The following is an 18758-nucleotide window of genomic DNA, read 5'->3' as shown; positions in this document are numbered from 1 at the left end:
CTTTACAGTGCCTCTTATATCCTCAGATCAAGTCGATTATCCATCCGGACTTTTAAAAAAGAATCTACTGTGCTTTAACAAGATACGGTATACAGCTCTGTACTGTGATGTCTGACCTCACATGGTAGCTAGGGTAGAATCCCTATTCAGTCACAGTTGCAATGTTTGCAATGTATAGTAGCATTCTTTCTTATTCTGACAGTTTGATTAAAATTCAGAGAACTGAGGGGCTCATGCTGAAGTAAAGTGCTTTCAATATCTGAAACTCTACAGTAAATTACTTCTTCAACAGAGCAACTGTACTTACATCAATATCCTCTTGGGTAAAAGTTTCTGGATCTTCTCCCATCATGTTGGCTAAATGTCTCTTTCCTACGTTGAACTCTTCAATCTGTTTTTTAATAAATGCTTCCGTGTACTTCTCTGGTCCTGAGGTTCCTACATTTTTCCTCTGCACTGCTGTGGTGGTATAGATTAGCCTTAACGTCTAACAAAAACAAAAAAGAAAAGTGAGAGATTTATTTCATTTTTGGCACAGGGAGCTCTAAATAAAATTAATAGTATAACAAGCTGTTCATACCTGTACCAAGATTCAACACGTTTTATTGTAATAAGTTAGAAAAGGCAGTATTACTCATTAAACCATTTTCTACCAATTGTTTAATGCCCATAAACAGATAAACACATTCTAAAAGTTGAACATTTTCACACATTACAATTAATTCAGAAGATTTTTCTGACAGAAAGAAATGTAGTATCATATGTCAGGAACATCCAGCAAAAACAAAACACAGCACTGATCAACAGATGCAGTCTTAAAAGAAGAAAATCTATCAGCAAATAAGCAGGTTTTGCCTTCATCTAAAGGCATCCCATAACAAAGTATGAAAAGAATCTACAGGGCAGCAAAAGAATCTCTGCAGCAGCTTTCAGAATCATGTAGCTGCAGAAACACTGCTAAAGGCTCTGGAAAAGCTATGAAGTGCTCCCTCCTTGTTTACAGTGCCAAAATGGTTCTTAAGCTATTTCACTGTCTCAGGTAGAACAATCAGAAAACTAATAGGGTAGTTCTCATCAGCAAATGCTACTGAGCATTGTCCTGGCTCAGAACTCATAGTTCAGGAAACAGTTATCTTTTGATCTTTGTAGGATACAGGTTTAGTTTTTATTTTATCAACAGAATCAGTAGTTAAGACAACTAATTTCAATCAGCCTCCCTGCCAGATGAACAGGAGCTTCACTGACAGAGCTGTAATGTCCCAGTTCTGGCCTAGTGCCAATATTATGCATTATTTTGGCTTTTCAGCATTAGTGTTAACAAAGTAGTCTGCAGCTTAGTTATTCCACAAACTGAATGAGAACTGATTATTTGTGTGGTCTTCTGTGGGTGGGGGAAGGGAGGGAATCACAGGAAAAAAGGATATGTGGGACAGAATAGCAAAGACAGAAAAAGAATCACTTCTGAATCAGAAAAATGCCCAGTTCTGTTCACCAGATAGTACCCTGAAACACTTCTCTCCAGCCCCTTCAACATGCCATGGCTTGGCTTCGTAAGCAGGCAGTGCAGTTTCACAAGGCAGTGCAAACCCATCTCACAGTCCACCCCTGATAGCATTCTTTCCTCCACTCTCCTCACTCACACTGTGCTGGCTCTGGCACTCAGACTCTTCTGCAAGCCAGTTCAGCTCCCTACATGTGGCAGAACACCAGCTTCTGCTTCCTCCCAGTGAGCAGCCAGTTCACTGCTGAACTGGTAAGTCCAAGCGATTCAGAGAAGGCTCTGAGAAGAGCCAAAGCTGACATGAGAAGGTGGCTGAACCATGCAACTGGGAGCAAGGAAGAAGAGGGGAAGTCCCCTCTTTACCTTCATTTCTTTGAGCAAATTATTAAATTGCCTCTGCTGCTGCCCCTCAGCTGCAGCCTCATTCTACCCTTAGCCAAACATCAAAACCCAAACACACACAAAAGTGAACTAGTTAGGGTTCTTACTATGAGGAACAGAATAAAGCTAGTATTTGAAATGACAAAGTGTTCTCCAAGTCATAGGAATTGTCTTCTGCAGATCACAATCTGGACACGCTGACCATTTGGATGGATTTTACCATTCTGAGTTAAGCCCATAGCAATACCATAAAACACTCACTATCTTCCTGTAACTAATACAACAGTAATCTTTAAACACAGTTATAACCACAATGATAAAAACACACACATTTCATCAAAACAGAATTACATGGGTATATTTGCAAGACAAACACAAAAGCACATCAAACTTCCACCCTCTGTCAGTAAGAAGTCAGAAGAAGTTGGCTTACAGCTCTGTCAGAAGAAGTTGGCTTACACAAACTTCTTCTGTGACTAGGAGCCTTGGGTGTTCTGCATTACATGGTCAAGTCCTACATGAACAGGAAGTGAAACATGGCTTTTCTTGTACTTTCACAGAGCCCGGCTGATATTCTGGCCATCTGGCAGCCCAGGATGGACTGGTCCAATGCATCCAATCTGCTGCATATATGTAAAGGTATTCATGATCAATTTACCTGTCCATGACTGTCTCAGGCTTCAATATACAAAATCTAACCACCCCACTTAAAATTTCAATTTGGAATAAAGACTACAATACCCTGCCTTAAACCTAGGTATAGCCCATGCCTGTGCTGCAGGACAGGCCTATGAACTCAGTAAGTGATATAGAAGGTAAACTAATCTATGAATAACAAGGTCACATGGCATAGAAAGAACTGACCCTTTATGTTTTTACAACCCAATACAGATAAAGATCTGCCCCCCGAGGTATGTACCTCAGAAAAGTAACCAACACCTCTGCCAGAAAATATTTTAAAACAGCTCCAAGGCAGAATTTGGTGCTGAAGAGCCTTTTGTTGCTTTGTTTTCCCCACAGCTTATATGTATCATATGCAATGCTGGTCCTGGTTTGACTCTTCCTTTTTTTTTTTTTTAATATTCGTTTTCTGTGAGGTTACATTGACATATACAGAATTAAAAGAAAAATAATAAAAATTTTAAATATACACATTTTCCATAGGCAAGGCTCTGGTGATTTCCTTCGAAAGCTGTAAGGAAGGCAGAGGTATCTCTGCATATTCCCGATTCTTCTCTCGTAGTCACTCCTCAGGAAAGAATTTAATTCATCTTCTGTCTTACTTGTCTTAATAGGAACTAATTATTTGTAATTCTTGGTAATGAACATATGATTCCTTATTACTTGGCCCAAAATTGCTCTCTCTCTGCTATGCTTTAAACAGAATACTTTAAAAAAGATTGCTTTCATCTTATTCCTGTCAATTTCTATTGTAATTTTCTCATTTTTGTCCTCTTTCCCTCAAGCTATTCATATTCTTCCCTTGTTTCAATTCGTCACTAATCAAAAGTCCCTGGACACACAAACTCTTCATAATTAGAAAACAGCCTCTTATGCAAATTAATATCTATTGTATTGGTACATCTTCTGGGATAAGAGTACTATTTCATGGGTGGTACAGGAAAGAACTGCAAACCACAGCTAAATGCTTCTGGCATTTCAGTCAAACAAGAAAGCACGCTCCTCTACTTCCTAGAGGAAACCACAGAGGTTTGCATTCACTTCTTACACATTACATAAAGCATTACTGCAGACAGCAGCCTCAACATTTTTAAAATAATAATGGTTATTAACAGTACTCCTGAAATAATACAATCTTCCACCAGGACAGGGGAGAAGGGAAAGCCTTTACTTCTGGACACAACTCCTTGGTATTAACTCTCCCCTCCCAACTCCTTCCAAAGCAACCTAGCATTAAAACAGTCTGGCAAATCCTGATCTTCCAGGGAGACCATAAATTTACAGAAAATCAGCTTATGTAAAATTTGCCTTAGAAAAAAAATAAGCATTTTCAGACAATTTCAACTTCTCCGGCCTGCTTTTTCCACGGAGAGAAATAACTAGGACCTGTCTGTTCACTCGTCCTGTTCATTTTGCTTCACTGGAGTTATATGGCTGTAAAATCAACACATATCACTAACAGAGGAATCAAGCTTCCTCTACTTTTGGAACAGGAGGAAAGGGGAATTGGAGACAGGAAGCTTGAATCCAAGAGAAAACGTCCATTTTACAACACGGCATTGTTACAGAGATAGAAGACAACACCAAATGACGTGGCACGCATGCAGTTGCGCCATTTTCATGCTGTTTTCACGCTCTAAACTGTCAGATTTCAACCATCTCCTTTTCCAAAACCATGCAGCACACAAATTTGTACTAAAAAGTTATCTTTGGGATAGAACTTCACTAGGAGATGCAGAGCTGGAGCTGGATAACCACATCAGCATGCAGGACTAAAGTTGCCTTGTGTCCGCTGCTCCAATTACTGGCACAGCTAGTATGCCTGCTGGGTTTAGTAGCACAAGATACCAACAGTGGTCCTCTGGTCACTTGTTGCACAAGAAAAAAACATGTATTATGTAGCAAACATACAGAATGTAAGTGCTCAGACCCATGTTGAGTTTCTAACGAATTACTTTTTGTTCAATAGGTGAGTTTTGGCTTTCCAGTGTGCTGTTCTACAAAAATGTGTTTTAATTTATTTACTTAAATAATATTGTTTACATAATCTCAGATTTCAGTCAGCCTACAAACTAATTACATGAACCAGTATCAGGTTTATGCTTTAAGAAGCATTTTGTAAAACACATCAGAATGTATCACAAGGTGTCAGCAAATATGCATAAGTGATTTTACATTACTTTTTATACCTGATTTCGCAAAGTATTTCATCAGAAGAGGCTTTTTCTCTAAATGAAGTCTCTTGACAGTTAACTGTAAAACTGCATCTCCCCCATGCAGAAAATCTACTTTCTGTGCATATTTGACCAAATCTACATATTGAGCTTTGCTTATACTGTGTACTATGGAAATAAAACATAGCTCTAAATGCATACATACATGCCAAATGTCAGGCGTGTATAACAGGGAACAGAATTTAAATCCATGTGTTCTGATGCACAAGTTATCAAATATGAACTGGCTCTTCAACTCCAGCTTAGTTAATGACTGCAGAAAAAGTTACTCCATTCCAAGCATGTAGTTCTGAAAGACTGTCAGCAAAGTGCCATCGCCTCTTTCTGATGTCAGTACACATACCATCCAGTGATTTAGATAAGGTACCCATCCCAATCAAATTAAATAGCACATCTAGTACTCTGCACTCTTCTGTTGAGAAAGCACTATTCAATCACATCAGAAATGACTGACAGTAGCTAAGCTAGATTTTTTTTTTAATATAAATTGTGCTAAATCTCTGCATTTTACTTATTAGAAGAATAGGAAACTAAACCTGTTGTTCAGTCAAAGCTAAGGGAACTGGAATTACAAAGCTTCTCTCCCATTTCCTTTCTCAATGCAAGGCACTTGGAAATACAAAAAAAACCCAAGAAATTAAACTGTTTCCCCTACTAACACAGACAAGAAGTAATGAACTATACGCCAGCATGGGATTTTTAGGATAGGCATCATAAAGAAGTTCCCCAACAATAAGGACAGAAAATGCTTGATGCAAGAAATGGTTATAGCAGGTCTGAACAAGGGTATGTCAACTTATTACCTTGTTCTCAACAGCAGCTGATAACAGAGGCACAAGGAGAGGACAAACAAGTAGTGGTAATTTTCCCAGGACAGTTCCCCAGTTTCCAGCAATCTGTGGTTCAAAGACATGCTGGTATCTTGTTTTTAAACAGTCCTCAGTGGAATTTTATTCTGAGTTTCTTAAGTTGCTTTTTGTATTCACATAAATGCTTAGTATCCTGAACATCCTCATCAAACAGTTCCCCAGGTTAACCATACCTAATAGAAAGATGGGTTTCTTAAGCTTCCTGGGCCCTGCCTCCCATTAGTTTCCTTCATATCCTTTGGTTCACAGTTAGATGATTTGTATATAGCTACAGGCTTAGGTACTGATCCCACCTCTTGGGGAGAGGAGTAGTAGACCCGTGATCTCTCAAGGCCCCTTACAGCCCTACCTTCTACAGTGACTCCTCCTTCAGGATCATTTCCTCATTTAGGATACAAATCATTTTCAGCTCAGACTCAAGCAGGTGTCTGGCCATGAAAACTAAGTTACTGTCATAATCATACCTTTGATATAGGATAACCAAAGCAACACACTATTCCAATCAAGAATGAAATCAAGTGTTAAAATATTTTCAGCCTTATTCTCTCATTCCTTGCACAACTTTCTCTCATTCCTTGCACAACTTAAGCGTGTGTATTTCTGACTGCTGCATAAAGAACTACCTACACAGGCACCAGATCTTTATCTCTAATGGGTAAAGTTAATCTAGAAGTAACCAATATAAACAGTTCAAATTGCTCCTTCCAGTATTATCTTTCATTTCCTTACTGCATCTTATCTTCTGTTACCCCACAGCTTGGTTTAGTTCAGTCACCAAACAGTTCTTATTAGCCTAAATTACTCCGCAACTTGAAAGTGTTACGGGCATGCCTTTTTATCCACTTGCTCGTCACTGATTAAATATATATACAGGTGTCTCAAATACCACTGCACACACACACAGTGGCTGTCCTCAACACTGACAGCAGCTAACCTTTTTAATTAAAAGGCAATATGCTGAACACTAGCATCTCTCAAAACAAATGGGTAATTCTGTTTCATCAGAAGTTACCGCACTTGTGGAGCCCATTTCTCTCTCCATTGCGGGAATCGGGAGACCTCATTATCTACTTACCTGCTGACCAAACACAATTCAAATTGTGTTTAAAAAAACACAGCTAAAAACTCCCATCTTAAAAGTACTTCACTTTTGTGTATGGCTTTGGCCTATATACGGCTCTGTCAATTCTAGTGACATATATATAATAAATCTGGGTTTCATTACGCTTTTCCTTTACATTAAAATAAATAAACTCAGGTCACGGAAGGGCCGACTTGAACGCAGCGCCGGCCCTCGCACTCCCCGCCCCAACGCTGCCCCCCCCCGGCGCCAGCCCCCGCGCACGCACCGCCGGCGCCCGCTAGGCCGCAGCCGCGCCGGCCGTGCAGCCCAGGGGCAGGGGCAGCACCACACCCGAGCCCAATCGGGGCCTCCGAAACGATCGCGGTGCCACCCCGGCATGGTCACACCCGCCCCGCCCCGTCCGCAGCCACCCGCTTCCCCCCGCCGCCTTCATGCTCGCCTCCAGCCACTCCAAGAAGCCCCCCCCGCCCCGCCCCTAGGCAGGGCTCGGGGGACCGAAGCACGAAGCAGGCGGCCTCCGCAACGCGGGTCGGCGGAGAAAGGGCCCGGCCCGCCTCCTCACCTGGGCGCGCGGCCCGCCCGGCGCCGCCGCGCTCCAACGGCCGCCCAGCCGCAGCACGCGCCCAACGGCCGCCGCCATACCCACCCCCCCCACCGCCACGGCCGCCAGGAGAGGGCACGGCGCGGCGACTCTCCCCGGCAAGCCCCAGCGCCAGCGATTGGCGGCCGGGGCTAGAGGGGCGGGGCCGGGGCCGCGCCTGCGCGCCGATCCACGCACCGCAACCCCCTCGCCCTCAGCCGGGGCTGGTCCTGGCCCCGTGGGGCCGCGGCGGTAGCGGGGCTGTGTTCCGGGCTTGTGGGGTGTCAGACTTGTATTTGAAAGATAAAACACGTCAGCATTATTAAAATTCAGACTGATCTTTTAAATGATGGTTTATAACGCGTTATGGTCTCACTGGGGACGAGGTCAGCAGTAGGCCCCGGGTGTATGCCTGTTACCTGCGGTGTGGACTCCACTTCAGTGGACCTCACATCTGAAGGAAAAGGCTAAAATCAAGACTCCTTTTTAAGCAGGTAGCGTTGGAAATTGCAGCATGTTTGGTGCAATGCAATTACACTGGAGAGTTGTAGCAAAAAGCATATTTCACCCTAGTGCTGGGGTTTTTTTCTGTGGAAAAAAATGCCAGTTCTTAGAGATGCAGCAGTTGTCTCTTGCTGGGGGGTTTTGGCATCAATACTGTCACCTCCCAAGGTGACGTTAATCCCCGGACGCTGAACCCTGAGAGCTTGAGAGTTCTAATTGTTTCCCCAAGTTACATAATATATACTCTTAGAGGTGATTGGATTTTGGCAGTAGTGTTTTCTACCACAGGAAAAGGGGAAATGAATTAAAAATTTAATTTTTAGAAGTTCTACTTTAGACTTACCGGCACCTTGTCTTTAGGAGCAGTTACTGTTTGAGAGGAAATTTTGAAAGTAAATCTCTGCTTTTCCAGGTTTGTTTTTCTTTTCACTTTCGCATGGGTGGCTCTTGCTTCGCCCCATGCAGATACAAATATGATTTCTTCCCTGGGATATAAAAGAGGGTATAAGAAAACTGGCCGTGGGCAAGGGAAGTCACCCATGCAGGGAGGTCAAGGAGAAGCCACCTGGAAACGTGCATTTATTCTTGCTGTTACCAACTGTGAAAATGAAAGCATCAGCAGTTTTATTGACATGGATACAAGTGAATGCAATGAACGCTGCACCGAAAGAGAGCAGTGGAGTGTCTCTCTCCTGTGCACACCTGGCCAAGCACTGGGAACAGCAGCCGCGCTGTCATTCACAGTGTGCGTAGGGATGGCATTTGGTTACCAGCTGTTTCTCCAAAAGAGAAAAAGGGGGTTGGGTTAGGGTCACAGTCCCACTAACCCACCTCCTGGAGCAGCCAGCAGACCTGAGGGGTTGGAGAAAGCTGGAGGTGGTACAGCCTCTTCAAAGCCCATGGTGAATCTCATCTTCCATCTGTCGCCCCACAGCTTGGCTTTGTTCAGTGGCAGAGGAACTCCTCAGTCCTCACCGCACTGAGCAATTGTTACCTCTCACCCCTGTCGGCTCTGCAGAAACAAAGCACCACTGGAGTGAACAGTTTTTATTCCCCACATATAATTAATTGTCAATTAAACTCAAGGAGCAGGGCCACCTATAAAATATCATCCGCTTATACTTGGAAACTGCTTGATATAAATCCAACTCCCTTGAGTCCCTAAATCTATCAAGTCCTATGCCCACTGTGAAAAAGTCCTAAATGCTTTTGCAGTCTGGAGCATGTTTTCAATGACCTGAGAGTTCATATAGTCCATGGTTTCACTCCGAGGTTACAAAATTTTTCTCACAAATTGCTGAATGGAGATCTTGGTATATGTGGAGCCCAGCATTTAATGACAAGTGCCATGTTGTGTCTCTTGGGTCTTCAGAGCGGTCAGCACTTAGAAATTAATGGCTGCCCCTTCAAGGTGGAAGATCTTTGCACAAATGTCGGGTATATTTCCCAACCGTCCTGCTCCTGCCAAGGAGTTTACCTGGGCTTGCTTGTCCCTGGAAGACACTTCTGCAGAGATGCCTGGGTGACCAGTTTCTAGACTGATCGTATAGCTAAATGCAAGTGCATATAGTTATTTCTTGGGATGCTTTGAAGAAAATGTACTTCTGTGGTGGACACGGCTAATGTGTCCCAGAAAGATTCCTTCCAGAAGGATTGCCACTTCTGCTTAAATAGCAGGAGTCTGGGTTTGCCTGTTCAGAATCAGTTTTTAGCACAAGCCAAGGTAAGATAAAAAAGAGCTGAAGTTACTTACATGCTCAACCCCCTGCATTCCCATCCTTCTGTCAAAAGTTTATTAAGACAGAGGTGGAGGGAAATACAAGAAAACCATGTTTAATCTACTTATCCTAAGATTAAGTCCAAAAGGCTTCTCTTTCTATCTCTGCATTTACTTGACAGACTGTGGACGCTTACCTAATCCATGCAAACTGCCCTGATGCTTTGCTAAGCCCTCTGCAGATCTTTAGCCTCTTGTGTGGCAGGAGTGTCCTTTTTGAGCCCAGCTGGGCAATGGTCAGCTCTGGGCACTTGTTAAAAGTGTGAACCTGATTACCTACATACTTGTGTAACCAGCTAATCATGCTCTATGCAATCACAGAACTGGGGACTGTTGCCTGCAGCACATTACCTGCATTTGTTTTGAGACCTAGGTAATGAGAGTAAGCATATAATTTGGGGTGATAAAAGCTTTGGAATGCTGTCTTTGAGGGATGGCCTAACATGAAGAAAATGATGCTTCTGTCTGAGGCTTGCAGTTTCTTAAATGAAAAATCACTGAATGCAAAATAAGGAACCCAAGCTGAGCCTGCCATGTATATGGGTCAGGGGACAGCCTGAGAGGCACATCTGTAGCACATGCAAATTCTTGAGCACAAACCTAAGGCTGAGCTTCATTCCAAATTTGCTTGTGGCTCACATTACCAGCCTACATGCAGACAGTCCTGCAGTGAGATTTGGGGTGTCCTTTTGTAATCAGAGAGAGGATTTGTAGATAGCATGAGTTCAGATTACTGTTACGGGTAGTATGAAAACCATCTGCTTGAGGAACAGGTATCCCAGTGGCAGTGATGAAGCTGTATGGATCTCCATCTCACTGCCTCATAGATGCAAAGAGATGGCAAGGAGGGCAGTACTGGGTCAGACCAAAGGTCTGTTGAGCCTGATGGCTTCACTCTACCCATGGCCAGTGACAGATGCTTACAGAAGAGTAGAAAGACAGGGTAAATATACAGAGATACTTCCCTGATAAAGTATCCTGACCCGCAATGAGCTGAAGGCAGTATCTTAGGTTTAGACATACAAGAAACTTATACAGGAGAAGAGGGCAGGACTTCATGGAGGATGTAGCAGGACCTGCTGACATGCAACGAAACAACTTTACCTGCAGCAGAGAGAGTGGCACTCCATGAATCAGAAGACAAAGCTAACAGTTGTAGGAGAGTTAAAACTTCTCAGGATGACATAATCTAAATCGACTTCTGAAGAGATGCGTAAGTTTTTTAGGGTTTTCCCTAAATAAATAAAGAAATAAAAGAGTAGATTTTTTTTTTAAATTCTGAACTAAAGTTGTTACTCTTCTTATAAACTATTTTCTGTTCTCTTTCCCCTGCGCCTTTCTTCCTTAGGCTGTAAGTATTTTGGCTGAAGTTCTTGGGCACCAGTGCCAAAAGGGACAGCAATCACCAGTGCTCATCCAGGGACTGAGTGGTTGGGTGGCAGAGTCTGAGGAAGCTAGATAGAGCATCCACATGCCAAGAACATTCCTCAGAGCCTAACCAGGGGCACTTTCTCAATTCTTTTTAGACCCAGGGAAGTTTAGGAACACACAGATCCAGCATTCAACAAAAACACTTGAGTTTTTGACTAAGGAGAGCACTGGAGAAGGGGGCTTGACAGAAAGCTTTGCGTTTCAAAAGCTGATCAGTATGCATTTGAAAAAAAATAAAATGCATGTTAAAAATGCAGGAATTCAGCAGTATTTCAACTCTGTTCCAGTTAAGTAATTTCTAGATATTTTATGGCATGTGTGTGCTTTTTGACATAGAAATTGTTTTGCATTGATCTTTCTCATCACTATTGAAAGGCTTGTGGCTGATATACCCAGAAGTCATGCTTTCTTAAATGCAAACACATAAATTTTATTTTAAAAAGCTAATAATAAGAACAACTATTTCATTGCATCTACTTTTCATCAAATGTGGAGCAAGCACACTCCATTTCGTAGACTGCATATGCTAGATACCTAAGGGTTGTCAATTATGTTACGCTATAAGAGGCACAGCACTTAGGGTGCTGTCAATCAGGTCTATTGTGAGAGAGATTTCAAGAATCATTATTCCAGCAATATTTATCAAAGATAAAAATAAAACAAATTTACATGACAACACCAAATACAGAAGTATCATATTTCATTTTATAGTGAAAGTGGTTTGGATTGAACACAGAATTAGTAAAGGTGAAGCAAAAGTAGCCAGGGATCTTTGCTTGTAAAGCAGTGTCCTCTGTTTTGTTCCTTCCTACAGCTTTCCTGCTCCATGAAAGAAGGTGTTACCCAGATCTTCACTGCACTTTGGATCACAGCCCTGCATCTGTTTCGTCTTTTCACAGTCTGAAGGTTGTTGGTTGGGGTTTTTTTTCCACAGCTTATGGGTATCATTGAGCACTGCAAGGCATTTTGGGGAGCATTCTTTCCTGCAGCATTATGTTCCAACTCTGCCATAATTTATGTGCTTGAGTAGCCCCCATTGAATTTACAAACAGTTCTCAGAAAGAGAACTTGTATGGATGTAATTTGGAGGCATCTGAAGATAGTTTTATTCCACAGGGATGCCAGAGTCAACCCAAAGAGTTCCAAATGCAGTGTCTGGGCCTATTTTTAGTTGGCAAGTGCATTTAGACTATGTAATGTGTCTTTGTCATTTGTCTACCATACGCTTTGCCTCCATATGTTTACCACTGTTGCTGTTGCTGATTCAGTATTTCAATAATAGAATCGTTTGGAGCTGTTCTTTAGACTAGGGTTCGCATCAGACTTTTTTGTCTCTATATAATTAGACTAATGTCATTACTGATCCTAGCAGCAACTTTGAGTCAGAGCTGGCGTTAGATCCAGAAGCTGTGCCTATACTGCTAAACAAAAGAGGCCTAAGGACTGGCCTAGAGATGAAGTGACCTCGGTCGAGTCACATCAGCACTGATTAGGGCCACCTTCGCTGTGCAACAGAGCTGCTTGGAACAGCCCAAAATAGAGCCAGAAATACAAATAATCTCCCCTATTCATAGAGACAGAGCAGTAGTAGTTTTATCTCTTCATCACACAGAAGGAAATTTATTGCTATTCCCATTACTGAACTTGTTCACATTTATAAGCTTTTCATTATTGATTTTTCTAAGTACTGGAGGCATACATATATTCAGAATAAATAGAAGAAAACAGTAGTTTTTCAAATTGTATGTGCTTCCCAAGATTCATTTGTAGATAGGGAATAGACACTGTAAGTCCTGTCTACCTCACCAGATAACCAGAAAACACACCTCAGAGCATGCCCTCCTGGAACAACGCCAGCTTGCCAACGTGCAGTTTATGGATGCTGCTGGCGGTTGTGAACTCCGTCTGTACTTTTGTCAGACTGCAAACTCCACTTTGGTTTTAAGGCTGGGATGTGTCTTCCTGTGGCGTCCTCTCTTTCCTGCTGGATTGAAAGTCATGCAGGGAGCATGACGGTCAATGACCAAGTGCTATCCCATAGAGTGCTGTGGTCCCAGACACTAAGTGGCTCCTGCCAAGGAGACCAGGTTGTTGAGGACATTGTCCACAAACTAATCTGGCAGGAGATTGCATTCACTTGCTGAAAGCTGGATGGGAGCTGAAAAGTTATAGAATAAAAGTGGTTCTCTCAGTGTCTTTGGAGCTTGGGAAATGGCAGATCCAGCACCTAACACTTTTCCATGCTTCTTGGAGATGTTCTTAAAGAGGACAAAATGGTTATTCAGAATTAAATTTCTTCTCCTCTCAAAATGAAAATGAGGACCAAAATACCAGCCAATTCAGAGCTGAAAAAGAAGCTTTAGCTTTATTTTAACAGGCTTTGGACCAGTCTCTGAAGTAATGAAGCACAAGAAAGTATGACTTAAAAGATTTCGGGTTTTAAAACAACGATAGAAGCAGAAGCTTCTGAGTCATCAGGGCTTGCACAGAAAGTCTAAAGAAATACATACGATGCATCTTTCACAGAAATAACAAGGAAAGAGAATGACAAATTGGATCTGAATTAAGGAGGGGGGAAAGCACCAAGTACTGCTTGTTACTTTCTGACCATTATATTCAAATAATAAAGAAAATAATCTGCAGTTTTCTGATGTAGAACTCTTTACAGAAACAAGCAATTCATGTGCCTGTATTGAATCTACGTCAAAGCTATAAAGTGTCCAGCAAAAGCAAGCACTTAACATAATACAGATGTCTTCCCCAGATGTTCTGAGAAAAGAACTGATCATTCTTTTTGGCTTCTTTCTTATTGCAGCAGCAAGGCACTACCTATGGTCTGCCCTGTGGGTGCCGTACTGAAGACCCAGTGAGCACGACACCTGGAAAAGATCTGTACTGTTGTTCTGCTGCACAAGTAGAAGAGCTTCATCCCCAACCATCCTGTGTGGGTACAGTTGGAGGGGAGGTTAAGCACAGGAAGCTTCTTTAGCATTCAAACATCAGTGCAAGAGCTAACCCAAATGCAAGTAGTAGTACTCGCTCTCCAAGAGCTAGGCTGGCGTCTGGAAAAGAGTTTTGCCTCCAGACATTTTATGGTAGCCTGGAGAACCTGTCAGCCTGTATTGGGTTTGTGTGGCAGGGTTTTGGTAGCAGGGGCAGCTTCTGTGAGAAGCTGGTAGAAGCTTCCCCTGTGTCCGACACAGCCAACACCAGCCGGCTCCAAGACAGACCCACCGCTGGCCAAGGCCGAGCCTGTCAGTGATGGTGGTAGTGCCTCTGGGTGATGTGTTTAAGAAGGGGGGAAAAAAACCACTGTGCAACGGCAGCTTCAGCTGGAGAGAGGGGTGAGAATGTGTGAGAGCAGCAGCCCTGCAGCCCCCAGGCCAGGGCAGCAGGAGGGGCAGGAGGGGCTCCAGGCGCCGGAGCAGAGGTTCCCCGGCAGCCCCTGGGGAAGCCCGTGGTGAGGCCGGCTGTGCCCCTGCGGCCATGGAGCTCCACGGGGGAGCAGATCTCCACCTGCACCCGGGGAGGGCCCCACGCCGGAGCAGGGGGATGCCTGAAGGAGGCCGTGACCCCGTGGGAAGCCCACGCTGGAGCAGGCTCCTGGGAGGGCCTGTGGCCCCGTGGGGAGAGGAGCCCAGGCTGGAGCAGGGTTGCTGGCAGGACTTGTGACCCCACGGGGAACCCAGGCTGGAGCAGCCTGTTCCTGAAGGACGGCACCCGTGGGGGGACCCAGGCTGGGGCAGTTCATGCAGAACTGCAGCCTGTGGGAAGGACTCACGTAGGAGAAGCTCGTGGAGGACTGTCTCCTGTGGGAGGGACCCCACGCTGGAGCAGGGGCAGGGTGTGAGGAGTCCTCCCCTGAGGGGGAAGGAGCAGCAGAGACAACGTGTGATGAACTGACCACAACCCCCATTCCCCGTCCCCCTGTGCTGCTTGGAGGGGAGGAGGGAGAAAAATCAGGAGTGAAGTTGAGCCCAGGCAGAAGGGAGGGGTGGGGGGAAGGTGTTTTAAGGTTTGGTTTTATTTCTCATTATCTCTACTCTGATTTGATTGGCAGTAAATTAATTTCCCCAAGTTGAGTCTGTTTTGCCCATGATGGTAACTGCTGAGTGATCTCTCCCTGTCCTTATCTCGACCCACGAGCCTGCCCTTACATTTTCTCTCCCCTGCCCAGCTGAGGAGGGGAGTAACAGAGCGGCTTGGGTGGTCAACCTACCACACAGCCATTGACCACCTTGGGCCAAGTTCCAACTGCAGGAAATAATCCTGAGAAGAAGAATAGGAAGCGCTATTGAACGCTTTCTCTTCTTAACCATCTGACCCACAGGTAGAAAGGCAGTCTCTGTTTTGACATCTCTTGCTCTGCTGTCTTCAGCCATCAAAGAAAGCACTTAAGAGGGCAAATGATGAAGTCTGGAGCTAACTCATGAAATAATAATTAAGATTATTATAAGTATCAGTAGAAACTGCCTGAATCATCACCTCCTTACATGTGAGAATCTAATACTGCATGTCAGCCTAAATGTGAACATCTGCGGCAAGCAACTGTATTTCTCAGATTATGATAGTTCTGTTTCAAAATGGGACGCGAGACAGGGGAGAGAAAGTTTGCAGATTTTGGGGGGAAAAAGAGAAGGAATCTCCAACTTCTGTGAGCGTAGTTGGAAACTGACCGATTTACTTATTTATTGATGACACAAGTCGTGTGTCATTTATAATGTGCTTGCCGCAATCCAGCTGAACATGGTTGGCTGGCAGCAAATTATCCTGAACCTCGTGGAGGTAAGTAGGATCCAGCTTATTTTAAAGGATACCAGACATTTTGTCTCTTTGGCCAAGCCTTCTCAGTCATTTATAAAGTTACATGTAAAGGTCAATCCATACTTAGATATACAATATGATTAAAACAGATCACATTAAATTATTTCAGTTTACTCAAATAAAAGCAAAGCAAAATGAAAAAGCTTGTTAAATATCTCTTGGGAGAGGACTTCACTGTCCCCTGGGATGTGTTTGCTAGTTTTACACTCTTCTGGATATATTAAAAAAAGAGAATCAAACAGGAGTTTCATTAAGAGTTTCTGATGGAATTTAGAGGTTCTGAGCAAATATGGAAAGAAATATACATTTTTTTAATGCAAGGAGCCTTCAGGAAAAAAATCTTTTTTAGAGTGGAGTTGTCAGGGAAAATGTGGTACTATTCAAAATAAAAAAACTACAGTTCAAACACTACAAACAGAAGGGGAGACGAGTCAACTACAAGTAACTCTTTTGTGGGATTCATAGGATAGACATTTTTTTCTCTTTGCCTCTCTTCTATATTTCCGTGTGACTCTCCTATCAGCACTCTTTCCTCTACATCCCAATAGATCTACCACTGAACCAGAACTGGGAGGCAAGTCTAGCTTACTTGTCCACAGTAGATGACCTCACTTGGTATTTCGCTGTTTCATATACTTCAGGGACAGCTCCATACCTTACCGATACTGCCTATACAGGCTTGACATTACTGATCTGATTTGCCTGAGTCTATGGAAGGTACGACTCTGATCTTGTGGCTGCTGGATCAGGTCCTGTCTAGATAGCTTTTATATGCTCTTTTTCCTTAGATTTTCATTCTACTAAGAGGAGAACAAAAGATGGCCATGTGTTTAGCAGTTCTGGGACCAGCAACCGTCAAGAGCAGGACTTCAATCCCACTACAGACAAATGTCATTGGGTGTCTGAGGACTAAACAGTAGAATGATTAAGAAAGATTACTTTGGTTTTTAGAAGTGCTTTCCTGACAAACTGTCAGTCTTCAGGGGAAGAATATTGCTTTTAGATGCATTTGTCATAAAAGGTCTGATTCTGAAAATGCTCGAACAAATTAGTAACTGCTCTATAATAAATATTCCAGTGAATAATACTTAAAGTGTTTTTTCATGGTTAAGCATTTGGTTATTGTTCCTGCATTAGAAGTACTTTCTCTTGACGTTTGAGTAAGTAAAGGATTGAGAGATACAGCTGGCAGAGATATTCCTTACACACCTGGATCTGTCCTTTTTCCACGACTTTTCTTGATAGGGCTATTATTCTTGTCTTGATATGGACATTTTCCCTCCTATCTTGTCAAGGCTATTACTTCATCTTGACCTGATAATGATATCGCTTACTCAAGCTCATAGAGTGTTTTAAGAAATATAGATGTGCACTTTACTTATAAATAAGGAACCTTTCTGGTGAGGGGTTTGTCTCAGTGCCATTTCATCCAATGGACAATACACTGAAGAACATGAAATTAAATGAGGAATTATTTGATAAAGTACACTCAGGATAATGCTCTGGTCACTTTTTAAACACCTTCTTGGAGCCTGCAAACAGCTGGCCTCGCAATGAGGACCAAGCTTGGGGAAACAAAATTTGTTTTGCCTTTTTCTGTTTTAAATTTTCTGCAAATGATATGTAGTGTAATGGTTACTTTAAATTGTTTATTTAGGTCTATTGAAAGACGTTTTTACACTCTGCCAGCATATGGTAGTCAAGCACCTTCTAATTATTTTGAGAATGTTTGCAAACACACATTGGTCTTCAGATTTTTTCTCAGATTAATGCAAATATTTGAGGTACAAAATTGGAATTGTTTGAAATTCTTAAGAGAAAGCAAATTTTCTTCTTATGTTCACTCTGGAGATTAGATGATAAATATTTTGCTTCTTCACTCCAGTAGTAGAACAAATCTGGCAAAATGAATCAACGTATCTGAGTGAGTCTTTTCAAATATTAGAGGACTCTCACAAATTCTTCAACCTTCTTTGCAATATTCGGTAAATCTCTCAGTTAAAGTTTAGTTCTAGATGATGGTAATGTATGTGTTTTAGCTGTTAGAATACATAGAACAGCTTGGCACTATCACTGAGTAATGGCACTGCTGTTACTCGTAGTGAATACGGTATTCAGAAAAATGTAACATCTAGGAATCTTCAGAAGTTAAGTTTAAGGTCAGTGAAACAAATTAACAGAAATGTAAAGTGGAAGTTTATAACAAAATTGCGCATAAATAGCACTGCGTTTTTTTAAACCTGACATGTCTGAATTGTGAATAGAAACTGAAGAACAGTTATCTCCTCTGGGAAAAACAGATACCATAAATGAAGGCAGAGAATAGTTGTCTGAACATATTTGCAAAATATGGGGGGATTCTGTTCTCTCTAAATTCATTTTAGAACTGAGCCAAGGCCAGGATTCAGCTGCAATATTTCTTTAAAGAGCTTCTTACCTGGAGAACAGAGCTGTTGCCATCAATGGCACACTATTCAATGCCATTCACCCCAAGGAGGGATTTCAAAACCAGGTCCTAAGCATTTCCAGGATCAGTTCAAGGAAATTTTTTCAGGCCAGGACTTTAAGCTTGCAACAGGAGATGGCAGCTCTGCCACACTGAGGGACAGTCCTCAGGAGCCCTGGAGATCAGCCTTTCCGCCCATGGCTGATGCCTTCCTGGCCAGCAGAGCGTCATCAGGTGCCTTGTCAGGGTGGCAAGCACACTAATGCTTAAATGTTAAGTCCCAACTACCTTTTGTGGGTGCTGGCCAAAAAATATTTGGTTTACGCTTTGAAGTTACATATACGCAGCTTGCAGCCTCTTTGAACCCTGCTAAAGATTTCTGAACAAGCTGACCCAAAAGAAGAGCTGTAAAAGGGAGCAGGCAAGGAAGTATCCTCTTTCTACTT

At 42.8% G+C, this 18758-nt stretch overlaps 1 protein-coding gene across 2 annotated transcripts in view; it reads right to left on the bottom strand.

The window, feature by feature from the left end:
• The window catches only part of MRPS9 (mitochondrial ribosomal protein S9), a gene marked incomplete at its 3' end in the record, with an annotated part of 34657 nt that extends 27205 nt beyond the window's left edge, over window positions 1-7452 (bottom strand). For both annotated transcript variants that reach the window (XM_082009051.1, XM_082009052.1), the window contains exons 1-2: window positions 7313-7452; window positions 308-487 (exon numbers count right to left, since the gene is read on the bottom strand). In XM_082009051.1, coding sequence (XP_081865177.1) covers window positions 308-487; window positions 7313-7390 — 258 coding nt within the window. In that variant the 5' untranslated portion in view covers window positions 7391-7452. The remainder of the gene's footprint in view (window positions 1-307; window positions 488-7312) is intronic.
• Window positions 7453-18758: the final 11306 nt, after the last annotated feature.

This window comes from Phaethon aethereus, assembly GCF_964289735.1.
Source record: "Phaethon aethereus genome assembly, chromosome: 1".
Lineage (NCBI taxonomy): Eukaryota > Metazoa > Chordata > Aves > Phaethontiformes > Phaethontidae > Phaethon > Phaethon aethereus.
The sequence above is the reverse complement of the archived record's forward strand: the minus strand, read 5'-3'. Positions and strand labels throughout refer to the sequence as shown.